The sequence below is a fragment of the Myxocyprinus asiaticus genome, chromosome 30, assembly GCF_019703515.2.
Source record: "Myxocyprinus asiaticus isolate MX2 ecotype Aquarium Trade chromosome 30, UBuf_Myxa_2, whole genome shotgun sequence".
NCBI classification, from domain to species: Eukaryota; Metazoa; Chordata; class Actinopteri; order Cypriniformes; family Catostomidae; genus Myxocyprinus; species Myxocyprinus asiaticus.
The window spans coordinates 10,894,045-10,921,708 of record NC_059373.1 but is presented as its reverse complement, the minus strand read 5'-3'; the positions used below and the strand labels follow the sequence as shown (position 1 = coordinate 10,921,708).

Here is a 27,664-nt window from a genome sequence, read left to right as displayed (position 1 = left end):
ACTCCGCATGTGGAGGCTCATGCTATTCTCCGCGATCCACACACAACTTACCATGCGCCACATTGAGAGCAAGAACCACTAATCACGACCACAAGGAGGTTAGCCCATGTGACTCTACCCTCCCTAGCAACCGGGCCAATTTGGTTGCTTAGGAGACCCGGCTGGAGTCAATCACTCAGAGTCACAATAATTTACCTCCTTCCATTCATGTTTTTAAATCCTCTCTTAAAACAGTAGCTTACGGATCTGTGTAGGTGGATATGTGTTAGTGTTTCTTATTTATGTGTACTTGATTGTTTTATTGTTGTGATAATTTTGTTGTAATCTGTAATTGTTTTATTAATCTTATTGTACAGCACTTTGGTTGGCATTTGCTGTTTTTAAATGTGCTTTAGAAATAAATGACTGATTGATTGACTGATAAGTGATTGGACTTAATATATTTGCCTGGTGGACACTTAAACAGTCAATGAAATCCAGTAAACTTACATTGAAGATGGGGTAGAGCTATTGAATATCTAGGAAACAAAATATAATATGACATGGGGGTGGACTCTTTTGGCCTGGTCCAGTATGCAACCACCCAGACCACCTTAGCAACCGCATAGTAATGCACTAAAAAAAAAAAAACAGAACACCTTTGGAACCACATAGCAACACCTTGGTAACCTTGGTATGTCTGTGCCACTTTAAATGTATGAAAAATTTACGTTGCAGAATAGTACAATCTGTTCTTTTTACAACTATTTTGGCATAAGTCAGATGTGATGTGTAACCACGCATTTTCAGGAAAAGAACAAACAGACCACCACTTACTCCGTCGTCCACTCGTTGACAAGGTTTGCCAAGGGCTTTTGACACTTGTGGAACTGAATCTTCTGGTCTTATGAGAGGAGGACCCTTCATCTCACACTAAAATCCTGAATGACTTAGTAAGAGGTATGCTTCAGAGGTATGCACATCCATGGTGGAAATCAACATGTTGCTTCTGAATGTTCTGGTACCCTGTAATCTAACCCATTCTGATGAAATGCTGACAAATGCCATCTCTAATCAGACATTTTTCCATATAACAAAGTGTTTACCTTTTTTTTCTGTGGTGCTACTGATTACATTGTATGAATAGCCACGCAGTTCTGACACGGGTCATGGTCCCATGGAAACCAGGAAGTAATCGTGTTCACATAAACAGTGATGAGCATGATTAAGAGGTTGCTTTTTCCCTCAAAGATTACATTTTTACTCCACTGACTGTTAAGTTTAGAGTTAGGGTTTTGGGGTGTAGGGTTAATAAAACATGCATTCCTGTTGACTGTATAAGATTGTTTTTTTTTGCGGCAACCTTTGCAAATTTCACCTGAAAATTGGAGTTGATATGTGTTCATTCATTCAACAACACTTCTAGCTTCGGCCACTGGGGGCAGTGGTTTAAATTTCAGTAAGCAAAGACCGATTTCAGCACATATGCGCTAGAAAGCCATTATGTAATTAAACATTCCCGAAATAAAGAAAATAATGAAGAAGAATATGAGACATTAATTATGTTAGACATGACACACTCTGTATGTATGCAAGCTGTATTCAGACTGGTTTCAACATCAAAATTGTGAGTTGTCCTGCTGTTTTACATGCATAGTTTGTGACTAAAAACCTACTGTACTGTACTGTAATCTATTCTGTAATTAGGCTGCTGCTTTGACATTGTGATCTGTTGTGTGTCTGATCTGGTGTGTGTGTACATATGAGACATTAAGACCAATTGATTATTGAATTTATTATAAAGGAATATTCTGGGTTCAGTACAAGTTAAGCTCAGTCGACAGCATTTGAGGTATAATATTGATTATCACAAAAATAATATTGACTTCTCCCTCCTTTTCTTTAAAAAAAATTATAAATCAAGGTGACAGTGAGGCACTTCCAATGAAAGTGGATGGGGGCAATTTTTAAATGTTAAAATACTCTCTTTTTTAAAAGTATAGCCACAAGACATAAACAATATGCATGTAAACATGATTTTAGTGTGATAAAATCACTTACCAACCTTTTCTGTGTAAAGTTATAGCCAACTGTACAACTTTGTTGCCATGACGATGTAATGTTAAACCCTAAAACGACTGTAAAAATTACAATTTAAACAACTTTACAGCTCAAATAATACAAGAGTTTAAACACTTTAAACCCTCCAAAAACTGGCCATATTCACTTCCTTTGTAAGTGCCTCACTGTAACCTCGATTTTTGCCTTTTTATTTATTTATTTTTTAAGAAAAGGAGGGACGATTCTAAATAAATTTTTGTGGCAATCAACATTATGCTCAAAATGCCGTTGATTGAGCTTAACTCGTACTGAACCCGGAATATCCCTTTAAGTTTACGGAACTCATTCTGTTAATTTAGACAATTGTTCATGGACTGTCATTGTAAAATGCATTGAGTTAGTTACTTGCTGGATCTGGGGCACGACATACAATGACAGGTAAGCAAAAAACATTGATATATGATTTTAAATGTAAAACAAAATAGATGTGTTTTAAAATGTAAAAATACACTTTTAAAATACATTTAAAAATAAATTATACATAAAAATGTAAAATATGCATTACGTAGTATTTAATGGTTAATGTTAAATACATTCTCCTTAATATGCAGAGAAAACTACAAGAAAGCCACTTGTAGGTTGATTACCCCAAATCACTGCAAACACTGTGGCTTTTTGTGGTTCAAAATATTGCTCTGTTTCTTTGAGCATCCCATCCAACTCTACTAGGCAACATCAACTTAACCAATGTCATGAGTTTGGAGCGGGTCTCTGTTTGGCCAACCAATGGCAGATGGGGAGAACTGTTTGAAAACAATGATTATTTTTGCAATTCTGTTTGGTATAGCTAGCGCAGAAATTAAAAGGGATGGTACAGGCAAAGTCACATCTCCTGGAGATACTGACCTAAGTGAGTTGAATTATTCAAACAATGCAAATTGATTTTGCACTGTATATATGTAAATATTTCATCATCGTCAGCAAAGTTGGTTTTGCCCTATATTCTGAAATAGGAAAAAAGTCATTATGAAGACACTGGAATCTTAATTAACTCGCCCTATTTCTCAGTGCTGAGGAAAGAGAGGCACCTCTATCTCATTATCTCCCTTGATTTTAGTGAAGATGACCCATTTGAGGTAAACTAAATGTATTCTGTCTTTTCCAATTGATGTATGTATAGGCTACTATTAATTACTTAATGCACTGTAAAACAGTTGCCCACACAGGAAGAAAAATATTACAGTGAATTTTGTGCCAGTGAAATTGGTTGTTATTTTTACTAAAGTTTGGTTTTGGGTGGATTTGGACATAGACACACATTCTTATATATAAGACTGTATTTTTTATTTTATTTTTATTTTTTTTTAAATTATTATTATTTTTCACAGACAGTGGTTAAGATTGCTGGAATGTGTGAAGAACTATACATTCCTTTTCCAAAAGTTCACATATCTGAGGAGGACAAATGTGCTCCAAAAATCTTTTATGTGTTTGGAGGGCACAGCAATGCACCAAGTGTAATTCATATTCCTCTTTTCATCAAAATTAATGGTGGAGGTAACATTAACTTGCTTGAAACAACTTCTTGGCTGTCGTTTCAATGATTGTTTGTATGTTTCACCATCACAGTCAGTGGCAGTTCATTTCTGAAATAAATAGATTAATAGTCTGTATGATGAAAAGCCAAATAGGAAAGGGTTTGAATTATCTGTTTTAATAGAAGATATTAAAAAGTGGAAGGAAACATACAAAGATACAACCTTCCAGAGACCCTACAGCGGTCAAATGATCACTGATCTGCTGGAGAAAGCTGAGATGAACATCAAAAACAACAAGGTAGACCTTCTGAGAGAGATTAAGAAAGTCATCAAACAGAGTCAACCAACCAAAAACTCGAGTAATCTGTATAGTTGTATGCATATTCTTTCATGTGCAAACTGAATCAACCATTCGATCAATCAATCCACGCAAAGAGGTCTTCTTTGTATTCTTTTCCCACACTGTATAGGTGGTCTGTAGCCAACTGTTATTGTGTATATCCATCACCAACTGTACATCTGTTAGAGCCTTGCAACATTATACTCTTTATAAATAATTCTTCACACACCCAATCCTTGCCCTCCCTCACTCTCAAAATGATTAAATGACCAATTCCTATCCTGCCAATTGCTGGACTTTCCTTTTGCTTTGAGTTATTGGCATTATTACCTCTGTGGTAGAGGTCTGCAACCTGACCCGGGCCCAATGGGACCCGAGAACTCGACGGGTTTCGGGCCGGGTTCGGGTCGGGTTTGGGTTTGTATGAATGAAAAAATAAACAGGCTTACCAAACTTGTTTCACGCGCTCACTCACAGACAAGCGCAAAAGGACGAGTTAGGGGCCGTCACACCGAACGTGTTTTTGCACGCGTCTGTTTTGTTTTCCTATTGTTTTCCTATGTAAACACATGCTGGACGAACGTCTTTGACATTTACACTGTGTCTCGCTGTTTCTTCAGCGTTTCACGCAGGACCGACACATTTTAAACACCATGTCAAGTTAAAAAGGACTTCAAATTTTCAAAAATGCATGTTGAAACACCTGCGCTCTGTTACATTCTTTGCACTGCATCTAGATTGTTTTTAGCACTGTTGTCAAGTTTGTAGACCTCCTTGCTCACACATGCTTTTTCAGTTCTGCCCACAAATTTTCTATCGGACTGAGGTCAGGGCTTTGTGATGGCCACTCCAATACCTTGACTTTGCTGTCCTTAAGCCATTTTGCCACAACTTTGGAGGTATGCCTGGGGTCATTGTTCATTTGAAAGACCCATTTGTGACCAAGCTTTAACTTCCTGGCTGATATCATGAGATGTTGCTTGAATATATCCACATAATTTTCCTTACTCATGATGCCATCTATTTTGTGAAGTGCACCAGTCCCTCCTGCAGCAAAGCACCCCCACAACATGATGCTGCCACCCCAATGCTTCATGGTTGGGATGGTGTTCTTCAGCTTGCAAGCCTCACCCTTTTTCCTCTAAACATAACAATGGTCATTATGGCCAAACAGTTTTTGGACATTTCTCCAAAAAGTAATATCTTTGTACCTATGTGCACTTGCAAACTGTACTCTGGCTTTTTTTATGGTGGTTTTGGAGCAGTGGCTTCTTCCTTGCTGAACAGCCTTTCAGGTTATATTGATATAGGACCCGTTTTACTGTGGATATAGATACTTGTCTACCTGTTTCCTCCAGCATCTTCACAAGGTCCTTTGCTGTTGTTCTGGGATTGATTTGCACTTTTCGCACCAAACTACATTCATCTCTAGGAGACAGAATGCATCTCCTTCCTGAGCAGTTTGATGGCTGCGTGGCCCCATGGTGTTTATACTTGCGTACTATTGTTTGTAAAGATGAACATGGTACCTTCAGGTGTTTGGAAATTGCTCCCAAGGATGAACCAGACTTGTGGAGGTCCACAATTTATTTCTGAGGTCTTGGCTGATTTCTTTTGCTAATATGAATTCTGTGGAGTGGTTAAAAAAATCAGTTTTAATGACTTCAGCCTAAGTGTATGTAAACTTCTGACTTCAACTGTATATGCTTACATAAAATACAGCCTATTTTGGGTTCGGACTTAAAATTTGACGGTATCGTTCAGGCCGGGTAGGGTCGGGCCACACAGTCTCGGGTATCGGTCGAGTTTCATTTTAAGGCCCATGCAGACCTCTACTCTGTGGTATCACATTACTTTTCTAGCCATTTGTCCTCTTTGTTGATGTATATTTGCAAAGGGGGAAAAAATAGTTCACATGGATAAGCTTCCTCGTTTGTTCTGTAATCAACTTCATTTTTAATGTATTAATCCCTCCTCTTTTATTTTCTCTTCCTAAATTGCACATTTGTTGCATAACTACCTCAATTCAGGGATGTGGTTAAATCAATGTGGCTGTTAACCAACAGAGGGCAGCTTTTTTTATTTATTTATTTATTTTATTTTTTTGTGGTAGGGTTTTTTAAGATGAAGTGAGGGAGATATAAACAAATGTATAGGCTCTTTAAAAAACAAGAAATAATTGTTAAGTTTTAATTGTTAGGGATCATATGTTAGAGATTCATGTTAAAAAAGTTAAACAAACTAACCTTTACTGTAAACCAACTTTACAGCTCTAATAAAGTTTTAATTGAATAATTTATGTAAGTGCTTTTATAAAATTATAAGCTTCACATTTCTGCCTTTAAACCGTCCAGAAATTAGCTCCATTCACTTCCATTGCAAGTGCCTCACTGTAACCTTGATTATTATTATTATCATTATTATTATTATTTAGAAAAGAATGGACGAATCAAGATATTTTTTTTTTATGGTAATCAACATTATGCCACAAATACTATCGATTGAGCTTTACTTGTATTGAACCCAGAATGTTCCTTGAATTTCATTTTTTATTTCATTTGAATATATCACAAATATAGCACAAAATGAAGATATCACTTATCACAAATCATATATCAAATAAACTTATCAAAACAATTATTGTATTCACTGATTAAAATATTTTTTCCTTAGATCAATAATCCAAACTAATGAAGATACTGTATTCATACCAAAGCAACAGTTACACTTGATGTATTAATATCAAAATGTATTAATACTCTGATGTTTTTAGGACCTGTAATAAAACTGACTAAACACAAATGTAGTTCTCATTTTTAGTTGTTTTCTGAGACTCACCATACATGCACTGTTACTTTTATTTATGTAGCATATGGTTTTTTCAAAGCAGTTTACAACTGAGGAATAATATAAGAAGCAATTTATCATAATGAGTCAACAGCACAAAGCACTGACATGCACAGAAGGTGTTCTTCTCAATATTATACCATATCACCCAAAGTATAATTATGAAGTCTTGATGGGAGGGCAATGCTCTCTACAATAAAAAGAAAATCAAAGATAGATATTAAAATTGATTCAAACATTGTTAATTACATTGTAGTTACACAAGATACATTTTACTCATGCGATTTGTTTTGGTCAACTCTTGAAGCAGCTCTTGCTTATTTGTAATAAGAGGTAGTAATTCTTGAATAACTCACCTCACTTCTGTAGCGTTCTTCACATGTTCACAAAGCTGACTCCGCTCATTCAGCTGCTGTTTAAGGCCATTAATTGTTTCACTCCACTTTGCCTGAAGAGCAGCATAGTTATCTGAAATATATTTACAGGCATTGATATTGTGTCTATCTTTACATTTCTGGGCATTGTATTTGATGACAGTCTGTCTTTTAAACCGTAAATTATTCTTAAATTCATGCAAATGACAACTTTATCACTTTGATTTTTTTGTGTGACAATGATGAATTATCAGTATTTCATTTGCAGTATTGCATTTGCATTGAGAGTGGGATCCAGATCCTATGTCCTTATTCTACTGGACCTCTTTGCAGCCTTTAACACTGTCAATCATCAGATCCTCCTGTCCACACTATCTGCTCTGGGCATCACAGGAACTGTGTTTTTCTGGTTCAAGTCCTATCTCTCACATAGGGCTTTCAAGGTAGGCTGGAGAGTTGAGGTGTCCAAGTCACATCAGCTACTTACTGGGGTACCTCAGGGCTCAATGAGGGACCACTTCTCTTCTCTATATACACAATATCACTGGGACCCATCATTCAGGCACATGGTTCTCTAACCACTGCTATGCCATTGACACACAGCTTTACTTGTCTTTCCAGCCCAGTGTCCCCTCAGCTTTAGCTCGAATCTTGGCCTGTTTGGCAGACATCTCAGCCTAGATGAAGGATCACCAGCTGCAACTCAACCTAGTGAAAACTGAGCTCCTCATTGTTCCAGCCAACCCTGCTGTTGAGCACAATATCACCGTTCAGCTGGGTTCATCCACAAAAACACCTTCCATAATGGTCAGAAATCTAGAAAACAGCCAACTCAATTTCAACGACCACATCTCAAAAACAGCATGATCATGTAGATTTACACTCTACAACATCAGGAAAATAAGACCCTTCCTTTCTGAATATGCTACACAACTCCTTTTCCAGCCACTTGTCATATCTAGACTGGATTACTGTAACGCTATCATTGCTGGTCTTCCTGCATGCGCAATTAGGCCTCTGCAAATGATCCAGAATGCAGCAGCACATATGGTCTTCAATGAACCAAAGAGAGCCCATGTTAAACCACTCCTTTTCCCAGACTTTCAGCTTCACTGTACAGTACCCCGGTAGTGGAATGACCTTGCCAACTCCATCCATGAAGCAGATACCCTTTCAGTCTTCAAAAAATCAGCTGAACACACATCTTTTCCAGCATTTGACCATACACTCATAATAAAAATCAATAAACCTTGTTGCACTCTACTCTGTATGGAAAATATATTTTTCTGATGCAATTGAAACTTTGTAATGCAGCACTTTTCATACTACTGTCTCCTTTAGATGAATCGCTTATGTTGTATTATTTCTCTTTTGTAAGTCGCTTTGGATGAAAGCATCTGGTAGAGCTGAAGCAGCCCTTCTGAGTGGCTGAAGGAAAGTGAGATGGCTGCTCCCGGGTCGGATACAACTTCTGTCAGTGCAACTTATGCACAGTTGCGACTTATCTTGGGTTTTTCTTCTCTCAACAATGTGATTTTAAAATGTTTCTATGGACCCCCTGCAAGTACGCCATGGACCACTAGGGATCTGCAGACCCCCGGTTGAGAAACATTGCTGTAGTTCACTCAAAAATGATAATTCTATCATCATTTATTTACCTCATGCCGTCTCAAACTCGTATGACTTTCTCTCTTCTGCGGAACACAAACTAAGATATTTTGAAAGACATATTATGAAGTCAATGGGATCAAACACTTTCAAAGGAAATAAAGGCAGCATTAAAGTAATCCAAATGACTAGAGTGGTTTAATCCATGTCTTCTGAAGAAATACAGTCACTTTGGGTGAGAAACAGACCAAAATTTAAGTCCTAATTCACTATCTTGACAGTCTCCTTGGCACGTTCATGAGAGAAGCTCGTTCACACTTCCTTGTGCTTGAGCTATGTGCAGAGCTTTATAGATTTATAGTGAATAAGCAGTTACATTTTAGTCTGTTTCTCACCCAAAGCAATTGTATCACTTTAGAAGACATGGACTAAACCACTTGAGTCAAAAGGATTATTTTTATTCTGCTTTAAACTTTGGATCCATTGACTTTCATTGGACAAAAAACACATCATGAATCCTTCAAAATATCTTTGCTTGTGCTCTGCAGTCGAAAGATTGTCATACAAGTTTGAGATAGCAAGAAGGTGAGTAAATGATATGAGAATTATCATTTTTGGGTGAATTATCTCTTTAAGGGCCACCACAGCTACACACCTCCACCCACCACAAGTCGCTAACACTAAGTCGTACCATGATTGTCAGTCTCCTCCTTCTCCTTGATTCCATTTTCAGTTCTGAGGTTCTCCTATGGAACACACAAAGGCAGATGATAAAAAGTGTGTTGACAAAAAATGGGAACACAGCCCCCTTGCAGCCTCAATATTTTAGCTAAATTAAATATATAAAATATAAGAATAAAAAAAGCATGCATATAGTTTTGTAAAAAAATATTTTTAGTAATATTTTATTAAGTGTTAATGTGTCATTTGATGTAATGTGCATATGTTTCTGTCATGGTTCTGTCACTCTGTCAGTCTGGGTTTTTGTGTGACAGGATCGTGACATCATCGTCCGTTGTCTGTCTTGTGTTTAGTTTTCGGTCTATGTGTGAGAGCACGGGTACGGTTGTTATTTCCCTGCTGTGCGCTCCTCTGTTGGTCTCAGGTTTGGAGCATGGTGTCTGGATCCTGACTTCCCTGTCTGATTCGGTTTCGGTTGGGGAGGGGATCCGGACACTCATGCTGCAAGTTCTGTCTGTTATTGACGTGGGTGCATTGCACTTATGTCATCTTGGCGGCATGCACTCGTGTCAGTAATTTATGTCTGTCTCTCACGAACGCAGGTGTGCCTCGCGTTGCGAGGGTTCGGTCACTTTGGTCTGAGGAGTCAGGTTTGTGTGTGGCCAAACTCTCGTACAGGTGTCCTGTCTCGTTTTGTCGCCTGTTGCATGCATCACGTGGTGTTTGCCTCACGGTTTACACTCAGGCTTTGTCTAGTGTGAGAATGCATGGCATTGATTTGTTAGCATTGCCATGCATTCTCTCATCTTATCTGTCGGTTGGCATGAGCACATGTTGCCTTATTGTCTTGGCGATATGCACTCGTGCCATTCGTTTGTGTGTCTTGTTAGAGCATATGGCTTTGTTTTGGTTCTGTATTGCCGCGTATCTCTCAGTGTTGTGTCATACACCACCTCCTTGTTTGCCTATTATTAGTTAATTTGCCTCACCTGTACCCTTGTTTAGCTGTTTGATTTCTCTCCCTATTTTAGTTTCCTCATGTTTGCTGTCCAATGGCAGTTCGTCTTGTTCGTTGGTCCTGTTCTTCAGTCTTGTTTCCAGTCCAGTCTATCCTGTTATTTGCACCTATTTCCTGCCCAGCCCATTGTTGTTTTTACTGCACAGTTACTGTTTTTTTTCCACTTTGGGGTAGTTTGAGTTTTTGCCTTTATTTTTGTATTAATAAAACCTTGTTTTTTAACTCTGCATTTGTGTCCTGAGCCTCTGCTTATTCTCTGCTAAACTGTGACAGTTTCAGATTATATACAACAACTCTAGCCCTCTAATCTGATTGGACAAGCAGTGTTCTAAGAGTGCTGAAATATGCAATGTTTATCATGAAAAGCACTATACAAATAAATTTTTTAATTGAATTGAATTTGGTTTTGCTGTATTACAAATAAAAGTAAGTCATTTTGTTTCAGAAACAAAATATCTATAAGTCTTTATAATAACACACTTATCATGGTTCTTTCACTTTATAAATGGGTCTTCATACATAAAAAAAATTTGACTGCTCAATTTATGACTGGACTCTACTATTTTATCACCAACATGCTCATAATGTGAGTTGTTAGTTTTTGAACCTGCTATACAGGTGAGTTGTAATGTCAGTGCCCATGATAACAAAAAATAAGCAAATATGAGCAGGGAAATATTTTAATGTGTCCGCCATGGACTAACATAGGCCATAATTCTTCTGCCACTGTATTATTTTTGCTTTAGCCAAATTGAATTAAAAAATGCATGCATACTTACTAAATGCATAGAGGTAGCCTATATTTACAGGATTTAAATATAAAATACATGTTTGGTCCAGTCTTGCTGACCAAACTAACTATCTGAACACATGTTTGGGACTCTTAAAGTAAATATAAGGACGCATTGTGCATTTTCTAACATTGGCTACATGTCAGAGTAAACCTGATGGATCTTACCACATGGATGGATCTGTTACTTACCACAGAATTCTGGCAATCTTTAACCTGTTTGGCTTTGTTTTCCTGATCGATAGCAGATTTCTTTATCTCATCCTGAAGATCTGTGACCTCTGTTTCTGTGGTGCTCATCAGCTTCTTCGAATTTTCAAGAGCTGATTCAAAATGTATTATACTTGATTCTTTTTCTTTGATTTCCATATTTGTGAGCTCCATTTTATTTTCTAGTTTTCTTGTCAATTCCTTTCGAAAATGCATATATCCCACCAAGCTTATATTCACAGCTAGCAATAAACACAAGAATGCAAACCAGCAAGATCTCTTGTCCATGGCTATGATTGGGTATGTCCAAAGTCTACAGATTAAATCAGCTTAAACAGGTTGGTAAATGTGTTTCACAGAAGCAAAAGGACAGCAGATGCAGTCCAGTTTTTAATATAAGCCTTTATCTGACACTGGCCCAAAGTGATACACATGCAATAAACAGCATATGTAGTTTGGTCTCTGAAAGAAAATACAGAGAAAAGGGAAAAATATAGAATATTTTACAGTCATAATGATCTATTCTAATCTATTTTAATCTGTTCCTCTGATAATGGAATACTGACTTCACTGAAATGTAGATAAACTTAATATTGCATGCATTGAATGAAAAAGTATTCATATACATTCTATCCAACATACCATACAAAGTCATGCTTCAAAACAGGGCATTTTGTCTCATAACATAAACCTAAAATGGATATAACTTTTTGATAAACATTTATAAATATATAAATGAACACATATAAAAATATAAACAAACACAGCAGATACTTTTTACTTATTTCAAAGCCAAACACCCAAGGGAATGATCATGTCATTCACAGATGAATGCATTAATTGGACTCACCCTTGTCAAGCAGCCCGTGCACACACTGGAAAGTGTTTTTCTTACTACAAACACAACAGAGAGGATTAAACCGAATATAACCGATAGCAATGCAATGCAAAAAAAAAAAAAAAAAAAGAGCATACGGAAAAACAAAAGAAAAGATCAAGAGAAGGACACATGTATTATCCTTCTGTACTTCTGCCTTTCTCTTATACTACCTTTAAAATATTTGCCTTCTCTGTCAATCCTTGGAGACAAGTCAGACTGGTTAAGCAAGTAATCATTCTTCACTTGCTTTTTCTATCTCTCACATAAGTTGCTGTCGCTCGCTCTTTCTGCTCAAGTAAAAAGACATTACACAATTATTTTGGTCTCACTTTTGATGCAGAGACAATTAAGCAATTTATTTGAATAAAATGTTAAAACTAACTGTCTCACAGCCAACAATTAACTTGCATTAAGTCTTGCATTATATCAGTCTGTACCACTTGAGGGCACAAAACCCCATTTCCTTATTTGTGGGTCACTGTCATGCCTATTGTGAGTTATATTGACAGTTTTTTCTGATTGCTTAAACACTACCTCTGAAACTATTAACACTTGTAGCCAATGCATTTACCAAGTGTGTCATACTGAATGCACGTTCTCTGCTTTACACTCAGTTTGTAGTTTTATAACACACTTTTTGCAAAACTGTAAACATTGGTCTCTACATTGCTACACTATTTTGCCAATTGCCTTTCCAAATCGACACATGTGAAAACACTTTTAGATAATGAGTTCACTTACAAATCAGAGCTTGAAGACTACAGATAGGTCACAGGAAAATGCCACAAGTGTTTTTTATTTATACTATCAGTGCGTAGTTGGTGCTTCGTGTGTTTATTCAAATGATGGTTTATGTGTACTGTATTGATGCAAAAACACACATTTTTAAAAGATGTTTGAAGAGTTTTGCAAGAATTGTTTGCTTTTGCAAAAGATGTAGAATGTTTTGCTGGTTTGGTGTAAGGTTTTGTGGTTAGTGTGTAGAGTTTTGCAAAAATAGCCTATAGTTTCATAGATAGAGCCTAAGCAATCAGAAAATAATAATAATAATAATAATAATAACTAGATAAAAATATTTCTGGACAAACTTTAGGTTGGCTTGAAATAGCCTGGTCTGAACATTTAGTGGTGTTCTGGGTGGTCACTATGGCATTGCTAGGAGGTTACTAGGGTGTTCTGGGTGGTTGCTTAGGAATTGCTAGATAGAATAGAAAGACTGAAGTGATAGATAGAAAAGAGAGTGTGACGATGTGATTGGTTGCCTGTGTGTCCTACATGTCCACATTATATGTTTGTTTAGTTATAAGTTGTATTATATGCACTTGTTGTCTTTTTGTTGTCTAAGGGTGCACATTAGGCAAGAAAGAAATACAACAAGAGTTTTTCTTTTGCTTTATTAATTTGAAGTTTGTTTGTTTTCTTCTTACCTCTCTCTGGGTTCATGACTGCAGCATGGTTCCAGGGGTGGGTTTTAAGAGAATGTGCAGCCTTTCTGTTTCCTGTTTTATACAGTAATCATGGAATTGTGGGTAATGTAGGACTAGGTCAACTAGGCCTTCTGTTGAGGAGCGATCACTGTTTGTAGTATATGTATTGTTAATGTTAGATGTGGTAGTCTATAGTGTATGTGTTATTTTCTGTATTTATGTTGATGATTATTTTATGTTTTAATGTTAATTGTTAAGAGTTTGTTTATTTATGTATTTATCTTGTGTTGTGTTGATGATCTTTCCCCTGGGAGGGTCAAATGGTTTGATCCTTGGGTTAAAAATGTGGTGTCTTTGTTTTGCCAGGCAGTCCAGTGGTCCCTCCATGACGAGGGTCAAAGGTTTTAGCAACCCTACTGCAGTTTGTTTTTTCTCCTTTGTATGCAAGTTTGCCATATATATATTACACACACACAAACACATGTATGTATATATGTGTATACATATACAGGTGCATCTCAATAAATTAGAATGTCGTGGAAAAGTTCATTTATTTCAGTAATTCAACTCAAATTGTGAAACTTGTGTATTAAATAAATTCAGTGCACACAGACTGAAGTAGTTTAAGTCTTTGGTTCTTTTAATTGTGATGATTTTGGCTCACATTTAACAAAAACCCACCAATTCACTATCTCAAAAAATTAGAATACATCATAAGACCAATAAAAGAAAAAACATTTTTAGTGAATTGTTGGCCTTCTGGAAAGTATGTTCATTTACTGTATATGTACTCAATACTTGGTAGGGGCTCCTTTTGCTTTAATTACTGCCTCAATTCGGTGTGGCATGGAGGTGATCAGTTTGTGGCACTGCTGAGGTGGTATGGAAGCCCAGGTTTCTTTGACAGTGGCCTTCAGCTCATCTGCATTTTTTGGTCTCTTGTTTCTCATTTTCCTCTTGACAATACCCCATAGATTCTCTATGGGGTTCAGGTCTGGTGAGTTTGCTGGCCAGTCAAGCACAACAACACCATGGTCATTTAACCAACTTTTGGTGCTTTTGGCAGTGTGGGCAGGTGCCAAATCCTGCTGGAAAATGAAATCAGCATCTTTAAAAAGCTGGTCAGCAGAAGGAAGCATGAAGTGCTCCAAAATTTCTTGGTAAACGGGTGCAGTGACTTTGGTTTTCAAAAAACACAATGGACCAACACCAGCAGATGACATTGCACCCCAAATCCTCACAGACTGTAGAAACTTAACACTGGACTTCATGCAACTTGGGCTATGAGCTTCTCCACCCTTCCTCCAGACTCTAGGACCTTGGTTTCCAAATGAAATACAAAACTTGCTCTCATCTGAAAAGAGGACTTTTGAACACTGGGCAACAGTCCAGTTCTTCTCCTTAGCCGAGGTAAGACGCCTCTGACGTTGTCTGTGGTTCAGGAGTGGCTTAACAAGAGGAATACGACAACTGTAGCCAAATTCCTTGACATGTCTGTGTGTGGTGGCTGTTGATGCCTTGACCCCAGCCTCAGTCCATTCCTTGTGAAGTTCACCCAAATTCTTGAATCGATTTTGCTGGACAATCATAAGGCTGCGGTTCTCTCGGTTGGTTGTGCATCTTTTTCTTCAACACTTTTTCCTTCCACTCAACTTTCTGTTAACATGCTTGGATACAGCACTCTGTGAACAGCCAGCTTCTTTGGCAATGAATGTTTGTGGCTTACCCTCCTTGTGAAGGGTGTCAATGATTGTCTTCTGGACAACTGTCAGATCAGCAGTCTTCCCCATGATTGTGTAGCCTAGTGAACCAAACTGAGAGACCATTTTGAAGGCTCAGGAAACCTTTGCAGGTGTTTTGAGTTGATTGGCTGATTGGCATGTCAAAATATTCTAATTTGTTGAGATAGTGAATTGGTGGGTTTTTGTTAAATGTGAGCCAAAATCATCACAATTAAAAGAACCAAAGACTTAAACTACTTCAGTCTGTGTGCATTGAATTTATTTAATACACGAGTTTCACAATTTGAGTTGAATTACTGAAATAAATGAACTTTTCCACGACATTCTAATTTATTGAGATGCACCTGTACATGTGTGTGTGCGTGTGTGTGTGAGCAAAGAGAGAGAGAGAAAAAAGGGCCAATATATTGTTTATGGACTCAGAGCGTTGTCTCGATGCCTTTCTGGTACACACCACAGAGAGAGAGAGACAGAAAAGAAAGAGTAATGGACTGATAGAAAGATGGAAAAGAAAGAGTGATAGATTAAAAATAAAGTGATGGAGTGATAGAATAGAAAATTTATGAATGATACAAAGATAGGAAAGAAAGTGATAGAGTGGAAGATAAGAAAGTAATGGAGTGATAGATAAGAAAGAAAGAATGATGGACTGATGGGAAGACTGAAAAATGATAGAGTGATAATTATAAAAGAAAGTGATGGAGTGATAAATAGCTAGAAAAGAACAAGTGGTGGAGTGATAGATTGAAAAGAGATAGATAGATAGATAAGACAGACAGACAATAGATAGGTAGATAGAAAAGACACAGACAGACAGACAATAGATAGATAGATAGATAGAAAAGACAGACAGACAATAGATAGATAGATAGACAGATAGAAAAGATGGACAGACAGACAGAAAAGATAAATAGATAGAAAAGACAAATAGATAGATAGATAGAAAAGACAGACAGACAATAGATAGATAGATAGATAGATAGATAGAAAAGACGGACAGAGAGACAGAAAAGATAAATAGATAAGACAAATAGATAGTTAGATAGACAGATAGACATATAGAATAGACAGACAGACAATAGATAGATAGATAGATAGAGAGAGAGAGAGAGAGAGAGAGAGAGAGAAGGGAGGGTGAGATAGAAATACAGATTGATAGAGACACAGGAAAACTCAAAGATAACATGAACAACTCTTTAATATTTCATATGTTAGATGATTTCATGTCTACTAATTTCCCCCCAGAGGAAAATTGAATAAATTCAGCAACAGATAAAATTAATTACATATTTGAAACATTGGCCATTTTATCTAACACTAGACAACCAAAAAAAAATAAAAAAAATAAATGCTGTCTTGTCTGATAATGAATGTAATGTAAATGTAAGACAACTGGCCAACAAAAAACATAAAGAACCAGCCAATCAGATGACAAGGATCATTTACTCAAGCTGCCTGAAATAGTACAAAAGACTCATATACAACAAAAGAGAGAACTATTTTAAAGTTAAAATTAAAAAAATTGATCAATCAATAGACCAAAACAAATTTTGCAGTCTGTATAAAAAATGTGAAAGACCCAAATCTGAAACGCCACTCCAAAATGACAAAATTTGGAAATCTTACTTACTTTAACTCATATCTACTCTCTCCATACCCTTATAGACAAAAACATCAAGGGCAAACAAAGGAAAATATTTGCATGCTTTGTAGATTTTAAAAAAGCATTCGACTCAATCGAATGCATGATGGTTTACTTTACAAACTCCTACAAATCGGCGTTGGTGGGAAAACTTTTGATATTATACAATCCATGTACACAAAGAGTAAATGTGCAGTAAAAATGGGAAATCAGAAAAGTGCATTCTTCCAGCAGGGCCGTGGAATGAGACAGGGATGCAGTCTGAGTCCAACTCTATTCAACATCTATAGAAATTATCTTGCAGAAGCTCTGGAGCAGTCCAGCATCCCTGGCCTCACTCTACATGACACTGAAGTGAAATGTATGCTGGATGCAGATGATCTTCTTCTGCTGTCACCTACAGCAGAGCCTCACCCTGCTGGAACAATATTGTCACGACTGGGCACTCACAGTCAACCTGGATAAAACCAGTCATGTTGTTCCAGAAGAAGGCCAGATCTCAGGGAAATCAATTCCAGTTCACTTACAGAGGAGAGGTCCAACAACACAGCTCCACCTACAGTTATCTGGGCATTGAAATAAGTGCATCTGGATGATTTAACTTGGCTGTAAAAACATTGGGTGAAAAGGCTCGGAGGGCATTTTATGCCATCAAATCGCGATTCTGCCAAATAAAATTACCAATTACAATTTGGACAAAATTATTTAATTCTATAATAAAACCAATACTACTATATTGATGTGAAATACGGGGACCCATGACAAATTTTCACCATTGGGATAAAACTTCAAATGCAACTGGAATTTGCAAAAAACATTTTAGGTGTTGTTCTTGTTTCCCATGTTCTTGTGTCTTGCCCTCATTGGTTCATTGTTTCATTAGGTTGTTAGCAGTCTTGTTATCTTGTTTAGAGTTCTAAGTGTTCATTGGTTTTCATTGTCATGTGTTCTCCCTTGTCCAAGAATTTAACCCTCATGTTTGCCATTGTTGAGTATTGTTAATGTAACTCATTATTGTTAATGAATGGTAGTCAAAATTTATGTTTTGTTTCACAGCACTGTAAATAAACAGCACTTGGGATCATCACACTTCATCATTGTCTCTTCGTTTACCTTGTTGCCAGCCCACGTTACAGAATACTCGACCCACCAAGATGAATCCAGCAGTTCAACTTCTTCGTCTACGCCAAGAAAACGGTTCCATTGAGGAGTATGTGGAGAACTTTTGTGCTCTGGCCAGCAGGGTTGATTTTAATGAGATTGCCCTCAAGGACTTTTTTTGCTTTGGACTGAATGATCCAATCTCTTCCCTGATGCCAAGTGGTCTGAGTACCCACAACCTGGCTCAGTATATCGACCTTGCCCTACTAATATGTGGTTCATCGTTCACTGTTGGGGAGGTGGATGCCAAGCCAGAGTCCCACGTCATGGCCGCCAAGCCAGACGTGACCCACTATTGCCCTTGTGTCTTGCCCTCATTGGTTCATTGTTTCATTAGGTTGTTAGCAGTCTTGTTATCTTGTTTAGAGTTCTAAGTGTTCATTGGTTTTCATTATCATGTGTTCTCCCTTGTCCAAGTATTTAACCCTCATGTTTGCCATTGTCGAGTATTGTTAATGTAATGTTGTTTGGTAGTCAAGACTAGTTTCATTTAGTCAAGTTTATGTTTTGTTTCATGTTTGAAAGCACTATAAATAAACTGCACTTGGGATCATCACACTTCATCATTGTCTCTTCGTTTACCTTGTTTCCAGCCCACGTTACAGCTGGCCAACCTAATAATAATTCATAATAACAACAATTTTCATAAAAGAAACTTTAAAATTAAAGTAATACACAAAAAAAAAAAAATCAGTAAAATATTACTTGAATGTTGAGTGAACCTTTTTAGATCAAAATTGTAATTTCAAGTTCTTAATGGGTTTGCACAAATGTGACGTTAGATCTTAGCAAGTCAGCACTGGAAATAGTTAGAATGATGTTCGGTTCAGTAAGTTTTTCAGAACTCTATGTTGATATTAGACGATCAAAGATCGTGTAATCGTTCATGCTTTCTTCCAGTGGCAACAAAAGACTTATTTACATTGACTTTTTCTGTCTGGTTTATAGGAAGATATGCGAATCAGGGATGTGCACAGGGGGGTGGCCACACTGCCCCTTTCCCCACAAGAGCAGAGGTGCACCTCTTGGTGAAATAATTTTTTCACTTTTCATTTATCCTACACTTTAAGAGTGACTTGCACATAATAAATGTATTACATGTATTTAAATTTTTTTTTTTTTTTTTTTTTTACGTTAATCAGGTCGGGTAGGCTATGTTTTTTTAATCGGGTCTCCAGACCCGAATTATCATTCGTATCATTACAAACAGTCACGTATTCCTCTATTTGCACATATGTCATTGAACATGTTCAAACAATGCCACAACACATTTCCATTTTTGTTAAAATTACCTTTATTTCCTTTAACCCTCCTATTCTGTTAGAATGACAGAAAAGGTGCTGCTTACTTTATTGTTTGTGGTCATTTCTGACCGGAAACAGTATGTGTAACTTTTTTTTTTGTTTTTTTTTTTTTTGTTTTAAGAAATTATAACATCTTGCTTGAAGTAAAAAAACAATCAAATGATGCACTTCTTTTGGGATTTTATGTTTTTGAGATCTTATTTACATATAAAATTCTCGATTTCATTATTAATTTACATATGCAAATAAGCACATTTATGTAGCTTCTCTACAGTAAAAACCTATGCTTCTATAAGTTGAAACATGAAGAAAATATGAGAATGTGTCATGTACTGGGGGCAGATTGCTGCCATCTGGTAAAAAAATAAAAATAACATGACTTGAATATCATGTTATGCCAGTAATAGCCAGCAGATAGACACAGTGTTCCATGCAGCAATCTACTGTGTTGTCATTCTAAATTGTATCACAGCTAATTTGGTTACAGTTTATTTAGGCATTATCAAACTATTAGTTGTCAAAGTTTAGAATCTGTTTTGGGTTTTTACTTATTTATTTATTTTATTACTATTTTAAAGTGTCATTTTTTTCAATAATGTCACATTATGATTAGAGTCAAACCTGACCTGGTGTTACAAATAGAAGACATAGAACAATCATTTTGTTACCAATCATTTATTTCAACCATTAAAAATAAATAAAGTAAATTAATAGTAATGTCAAGAAAATTAACAGTAATAAACAGAAACAAACAGCAATGGACTCAAAATTCATTTAGTGTATAAAAAAGTGTGTGTGCGTGCACGCATGTGTGTGTGTGTGTGTGTGTGTGTTGTTCTGCGTTATGTTTTGCACTCTCCATTGTTTAAAGTCTCACCTCTACATAGCTGTGTGTGTTTGGTCTTTTCAGTTCATTTCCTATGGCCGGTCAGTTATGACCGTGAACTGTAAAGGTGTTGCTGTTTTTTTTTTTTATGGCCTCCGGACTTAGCAAATCAGGTCCATTTATTTTTATTACTTTGTTTTAGTTCAGATGGCAAGTGATCAAGTTGTCAGTCACACGGTTCGTAAAGATTGAGTCCAATCTGGTCCAAGGGATGGCTTGAGGAAAAATTTAATGTTACTCACCCTTATGCTGTTCAAAACCCATATGCTGTTACTTTTTCTTGGAACATAAAAATAGATATTTTAAGCAGCTCTAGTCCATAGAATAACAGTTTGTGAGCAGGAGTTGTCAAACTTCATAAAGGACAAATACTATAAATCGTTATTAAAGGTTCAATATAAAGGCATCATAACAGTAGTCCATTTGACTTGTGCACTTTATTCCAAGCTTTTTGGGGACATAGAAAAGCTTAGTGTTGTATGGACTACTTTTATGATATTCCTTTTGTATGGAAAAGAGCATCGTTAGGATTCTTGAAGAAAATATTGTGTTAAGATTCTACTGGGAGTTAAAAACAATGAGGGACAACTAAAGGGCAACAAATAATTTTGTGCATTTTCTTTTTGCAAGCCAGCTGACAAAGTCATGTCATTTTACAGATACATCAATGATGAAAAGATATTCAAATTATATTCATCTTTTCTTTGAGACAGAAACAAAAAAGTAAAAAAAGATGACTGAAACAGGCAAATTGCTAGCAATGCAGACACAGTGTTTGTCTTGTGCTGTGTGAACTTAAAAAAGCATATCATTTAAAACCAAAAATTATAAAATGTGCCTTTATTCAGTAAATTATTGCAGTCAGCGCCTGTACTATATTAAAGGACCAAAGAGGACCATTATATTTGTGACCTCAATACCCGTGACACCCCCCAAAATGGCCAATGCCCCTCAGTGTGTCTGTACGCGGCCTTGATGTGAGTATCGCTTTGACACATTAGCAGGAAAGCATTATGTAACCAAACAGTGTTTATATTCATACAAAAATGTGTGAGCACTCCCTGTGTTTTGGAATATGTTCGTAACAGTGAAGATTACCTTTATGTGTCAATTAATTTTGTTTGCCCATGCATTGCTATTTATGTTCCTATAAATTTTTTTTTAGATATCTCTCTATGACTCACTAAGTCACTCACTATACCCTTGTCAAAACAAACTCAACACTTTGTTCTCACATTTGAACATATAGTTAGTTGTGAACACTGGAGAAATTTTAGAAAATTGTTGAAAAAACATATAAATAATTATGCTGTGAAATTAATTAATTCTGATACTGAATATTACACCTTTGACTGTAAGCTCATTATTATTATACACAAGACATTACACCAAAGAAACTGTTAGAAACAAAATATTAAATGTATACTATTTCAGTCACACATTACACATGTAAATATGTAAAACCGTATAGAATGGCGTAAAATTCAAGATTTGGGGAACCAAATGTAAAAGTAAAAAAACAACAACAACAACAAAAAAAGGAGGGGCGGGGGGTTGAGTTGGGGCATGTCAATGTGTTTAGCTTAACCTGATTTGTTTAGGTTACCCTGACCCTGCCATAACTACATACAGTAAAGATAGATAACACAATCTAAAAATTGTATCTAACTCAAAATGCGATGGTTCACTAAACAGTGTATTTGATGTGCAATGATGTAGATGTTACCAAATGCCACTATAAAAACATCCAGTACAGTTAGCGTATGGTTTGGGTTGGGTTAGGGTTACAGTTGTGCTCATGTGCATTTTTAGTTAGTTCCAAGGAATATCATGCATTTAGATGTTTTACTTGCAACTGTTCATTCACCCAGAAAGTTTAAATATTTCAAGTGCTGATTTTATGATGAGGTTTATAACTTTAGGCTATATTTAAATGTGAATAAACTAAACTAATGCATTTATAAACTAATACATAATAATCTGTTAAGCATTGTATGGCTAATATAAGTGTAGTAATGTTTATGTTAACTATCTTATATAACTACAGTATATACATAAGAATTGTTGGTTATTTGTTTTATTTGTGTACCATAATGTGCTTATCTGTGTTTAGTAGTAAGAATGTTTTCTCACTAAGAAGTATATATTGAATGATTTGATATCATGAGAAAAAAAAGGCACCACTGACAGAAGTAAAAGTGAAGTTTTCGGAACAACAGAACAACTCAGTTAACAAATATGTGAACAGCATCACAATCTAGCATGGGTGTAGTCAGTATTATCACTGTTATTAAGGTTTGTGTGTTAAGTGTTAAGGGTCTATGTGTGTCTTTTCATTTAGAGGCAGTCATAAAAATTGACTTTATCAAGTAAAACTGTTCTTGATAAAGATAAAAAGATATTAACATTTCTGATCCAACTTTTACTTTTAAGAAACGTTTCCAATCCAACATCCAACACTCCTAAAAATTCAACTTGGCTTAATTACTGAGGAAACTTTTACTTGCTGAAAGAGCTTTTTTTTACAGTACAAACAAACCTGAAAACGAACGACATTTTTTGCAGAGAGTAACCGAAAACGGGAACAAAGTCATTTAAAAACGTTATTTTTAAATGCTAGTAACCAGTTATAACTGGTTAATTTTGTTCCGATAATATTTTTAATGAAAGGGCAAAGGGTTTATCACTGTACGTTTTTGCCCAAACCACTTCATGTTGCACAAACAAATGAAACGTACTTTGATCCTGAAGGAAACAGCTGCATCTCACGTTTCTTTGCCTAATTGCCTGTTGTGGATGTAGTGAAGTATATTTCTTAGTTGTTTCCAAGTCCTCTCTGAATTATTGTTAGATATGATGCATTAATACAGATTTGATGCAGTCGGGTTTTGATTGAGAAGCAGATCTGTAATTAAAATGACACTTAACTGTTAATTAACTGTATGCTTGTTATGATTTCTATGCTGATAAATCCACCACACAGGAAAACATTTCATTGCTTATTTTCACTTATTTTAGTGAGGCAAGTGGCTTATTTTGGGCTTGTTTTCCCAGACCAGGTTGCTTGATTCTTTTGCGAGATCTGTCAACACTGCTGTATTTCACCCACCACCTAGCGCAAAGTACTGTCACTTAAAAATAATGTTGTTAACCATTCTTTTATTTTGTTCTAACTGGTAACCATTTGGAAAGGAGGCTGTGAAACTTCTGAACCGGAACAAAAAAAGTACAGTTTTTGCTCAGAACCAAAATTAAAAACATTTCGTTTTTAGTCCCTGGCACAAACCTAAACATTTCAGTTGTGTGAGGTACTTTGGTCAAAAAACTTTTGTGCCTCACATTCCCATAATGTTCTGAGTTTTCTCAACTCAGACGTTGAGAGTATTACATGAAGGTCAGTTCAATTTCAAGATCTCACCTGTGTTTGCCATACTTTCAAAAAAATAAGAATTATTTAATGTTCGAATCCAGGGCGTGCTGAGTGACTCCAGTCAGGCTTCCTAAGCAACCAATTGGCTCGGCTGCTAGGGAGGGTAGAGTCACGTTGGGTTAACCTCCTCGTGGTCGCTATAATGTGGTTCTATCTCTCGGTGGGGTGCGTGGTGAGTTGTGTGTGGATGCCGCCGGAGAATAGTGTGAAGCCTCCACACACACTAGGTCTCTGCAGTAACGCGCTCAACAAGCCACGTGATAAGATGCGCGGATTGACGGTCTCAGACGCAGAGGCAACTGAGATTCGTCCTCCGCCACCCGGATTGAGGTGAGCCACTACGCCACCACGAGGACTTAGAGCACATTGGGAATTGGGCATTCCAAATTGGGGAGAATAGGGGAGAAAATAATAAATAAAATATATATATTTTGATAATGACCTTTCAATTCAGCAGATGTGAATGTTTTAAAGCACAAGTAATATTGCATTATTTACTTGTATATTACACTACAATTTGCAACGCAATGTTATGACTCCTGTCCTACTTATATCAGCATTAGACATGGTTTACATTTTGCCCAAGGCCTTTAATTAAAACAAACAAAACTCATAGATAAAGAAGAAGTCAGCCTTTTAATCCAAGCACCCTGTTCCAACACGTAGCACTAATTCCCTAATCAATGCTGCAAAAAAATCTAATCAGTATCATTGCAATGATGTCAGTACGTTTTTTATTTCATGGAACTTTAGCAACCAACCTTTTCCTTGTCAGATTTGTATGTACTATTGATAAGCATCACAACGTAAATCTCAACCCTCAAGTTATCAGTCCATCTCTTTAAATATGGACAAGGCCTCATAGTCCCTCCCAGTCCAGGCACTGGCAGTCCAACCTCACCCAAATCTTCATTTCATTTCAGGAAATAAAATATTATGGGAATGAAAACCACACTCATCACCATTCTAACTCTTCAGCTCACTTTAGGAGGTATGACTTTTCTGTTCTGCATTTGCATATTTACCAGACACTTGTTTTCTCAATAATTTGAACTTGTTATACTAATTTATATCATGCCCTTCCCCAAGCAGGAGGAAGGAATATTGACCCTGAGGAGCAGCTCAAGCCATACTTCCCTCTAGCCAAACCAACACTGAAAAACCTCAATACCCTCTGTTTTCAAAGCAATGGCCGCCCCTGATAACCCGCCAGCTGTATCCCTGCTTCAGGTTACGGTTATGTTCGTCATGCTGGAAACGCAGTGAACAGAATAGAAGCGTGGTTTACTCAGTGTTGCCACAGAGGAGTGGCCCAAGGAGACAAACAGATCCTTTGCTGTGCCAAACAGGCAGTGAGTACAGAACAATGACAGACATGCTACCAGTTAAAAGTTTGGACACATTTGGCTGAATTTATGTTATAACTATCTTAAATAGCTTTTGATCAGAAGACTTATGCTTACATGCTTGAAATTATCTTTGGAGACAAATATAAAGTATGAATTTCTTTATAAAAACTAACATTTTACTTGAAAAGAAATTTTAATGTATGATTTGGGTCTGATTGTAAGGAAAAGCAGCCAACAAATGCCCAAAATATATATGGGAGGCATCACATTTGTGGCTACTTTGAAGAAGCTCAAATATAAGATAGTTTTGTTTTGTTTAACATTGAATATTGATAGAACGAGATACACTGTATTGTAATGCCATCAGTAAAGCATTGATTAAACTGATTTTGGAGTTTACACTCTCATCTTTGCAGTGGGAGATTGGCCTTTTCCATTTCTGTATCGAGGAGTACGCCACCATGACTTTGGCCCACGAGTGTTGTGAGAAGAAGAGGGAAGACAGGTGGAACTGCTTTGAAAAAGAGGCTCCTAACCCCTCCTACCAACCCCTACCTGGTTACATTGCCCCCCTTATACCAGCTGACATGATATTTACCTGGGACCCCAAAACATGTTAGTGCAGTTTGAGTGGAAAGTTGGATGTTTGTCAACAACAAAGTGTCAATAAAACAATACATGGAAAAATATATCTTGCCAATTTTTTTCTCTCCCCCCAATATTCATAATGATCTACTGATGTTATTAATAATGTTATATGAATCGAATCCAAAATGACAACAAGTGTGAGGGGGGTTTATTCATTTTTAATTAAAAAATACTGTAACCCTAATTAGGCTGAATGAAAAAATAATAATTTTGCACCACTGATCACTGATTACAGTCCAATCAATCAAAAGTTCTGTAAAACAATTTTTATCATTTAATAATTTTAATAATTTAACATATTTCTATGACACAAAGCCAACAGCAAAATGTAAAATAATATAAGGCTTCACCAAAAATTTGTCGCTCTACCAAACTCAAAATGTGTCTCAAGCTACAAATGCATATTAATAAAAAGCTTAAAAAGCAAGCAGCTGAGAGCTGATAAAACATGGAGTAATAGTAGCTTTGTCTTGTGAAGAAATAAGCAAGAATTAAATGTAATCAACTTTATGATTTTTTTAAATTGTGATGATTTTGATCTTTCTATTTAGCAGATTTCCTAGATAAAACTGGACTTTACAAATATAGCAAAATACCTAAAACTTAACAAAAACCCTTTTCAAACAAGCAAATTAAATAAAACTGCTGCTAAACAGCCATTTGGGTGTGTTTTTTGTTGTTGTTGTTGTTTTTTTTTTTTCAAATAGCAGTGATTCATTTGTTTACAGTTTAATTAATTTAAATGAGATTGCACAAACTAGATTTGATGTAGAAATACCTCTTCAAGTTGGTTAATATGAAATGAAGGGAGTTTCGAAATTGTACTGATCAGAGAATTTCTCAGAACTCAATGCTGAAACTGGCATTTGTCTTGCTTTGTTCAGCTGCCATGCTGTGTGCTTTATCAGGGTTTATTTGATGTTTTCCAAAGTAATCCCTCAATTAAGCATGACGCAAAACATTATTCCCAGCAAAACTGATTAGTTTGCAAAAAGACATGGGAGTATTTCTCTCATGCACTACTTGGGCAATGCATTGAGAGATACAATTTTAATTGTACGATAAAAATGTGTGAACAGGCTTGATGTTTTGGAATAGGTTTCAACCAGTGAAGATAAGGATGATTCGTGATCAGTGAGCCATGTTTATGTGTTTTCCACCCATGAATTCCTATTAGGATCACGTAAGAAAACCAGAGTTCCTCTAAGCTGATTTTGTAAATTTTTCTGCTGTGTGCAGCTTAACCAAGCTATCTTTTAGATAAGGCCCGTTTAGTCAGCCTTACATCCTCCCTAAACAATCACAACACCTGTTTCTCACACTCACGATACTGGAAACATGCTAGAGAACCCTGGCAACATTTCAGATAAGGGTTCAAAACGTATAAGCTTGTCTGGATAAAGTGACAAATGAAAATGCTGATTACTTTCACCACATTATCACTATTAGTAAACCTCACGTGAGAGTAAAGGCTCTGGGAAACAATTCTGGGAAACAGTTTAGATGCTGATGTAAACAGTGGGCCCTAAAAGTGTTTGAACACTCAAAGCACACTTAAAAATATATGATTCTCTTTGCATTATATCACGAAATATCAAATCAAGTGACAATCAGTTTAAATAAAGATCACACAAGCACACTTTTAAAAGTTTGTTAGGTTTCAAATTATGCAACAATATAGTGTTCGCAATGAAGACAATTTGAACACTTTCTGGTTGTCAAACATGGGAAAAATGGCTGAGAAGTTCT

At 36.4% G+C, this 27,664-nt stretch overlaps 1 protein-coding gene and 1 long non-coding RNA gene across 4 annotated transcripts; one reads left to right on the top strand and one right to left on the bottom strand.

The window, feature by feature from the left end:
* Nucleotides 1-6,457: 6,457 nt before the first annotated feature.
* si:ch73-347e22.8 (uncharacterized) lies at nucleotides 6,458-13,773 on the bottom strand. 2 transcript variants are annotated; one of them, XM_051663594.1, is made up of 6 exons: nucleotides 13,754-13,773; nucleotides 12,297-12,340; nucleotides 11,429-11,908; nucleotides 9,439-9,493; nucleotides 7,122-7,233; nucleotides 6,458-6,955 (listed from the first exon to the last, which is right to left on the bottom strand). In XM_051663594.1, the coding sequence occupies exons 3-6, from the start codon at nucleotides 11,732-11,734 to the stop codon at nucleotides 6,925-6,927; spliced, it is 504 nt and encodes a 167-aa protein (XP_051519554.1). In that variant the 5' UTR covers nucleotides 11,735-11,908; nucleotides 12,297-12,340; nucleotides 13,754-13,773; the 3' UTR covers nucleotides 6,458-6,924. The 2 variants fall into 2 exon arrangements, with proteins under 2 accessions (XP_051519554.1, XP_051519553.1); XM_051663593.1 differs by lacking the exon at nucleotides 13,754-13,773 and having other exon boundaries at nucleotides 12,297-12,482.
* A 10,872-nt stretch (nucleotides 13,774-24,645) lies between these two features.
* On the top strand, nucleotides 24,646-26,850 carry LOC127420942 (uncharacterized). 2 transcript variants are annotated; one of them, XR_007893903.1, is made up of 3 exons: nucleotides 24,646-24,909; nucleotides 25,011-25,270; nucleotides 25,684-26,850. It is a non-coding gene; the product is annotated as an uncharacterized LOC127420942 (long non-coding RNA). The 2 variants fall into 2 exon arrangements; XR_007893902.1 differs by having other exon boundaries at nucleotides 25,008-25,270.
* Nucleotides 26,851-27,664: the final 814 nt, after the last annotated feature.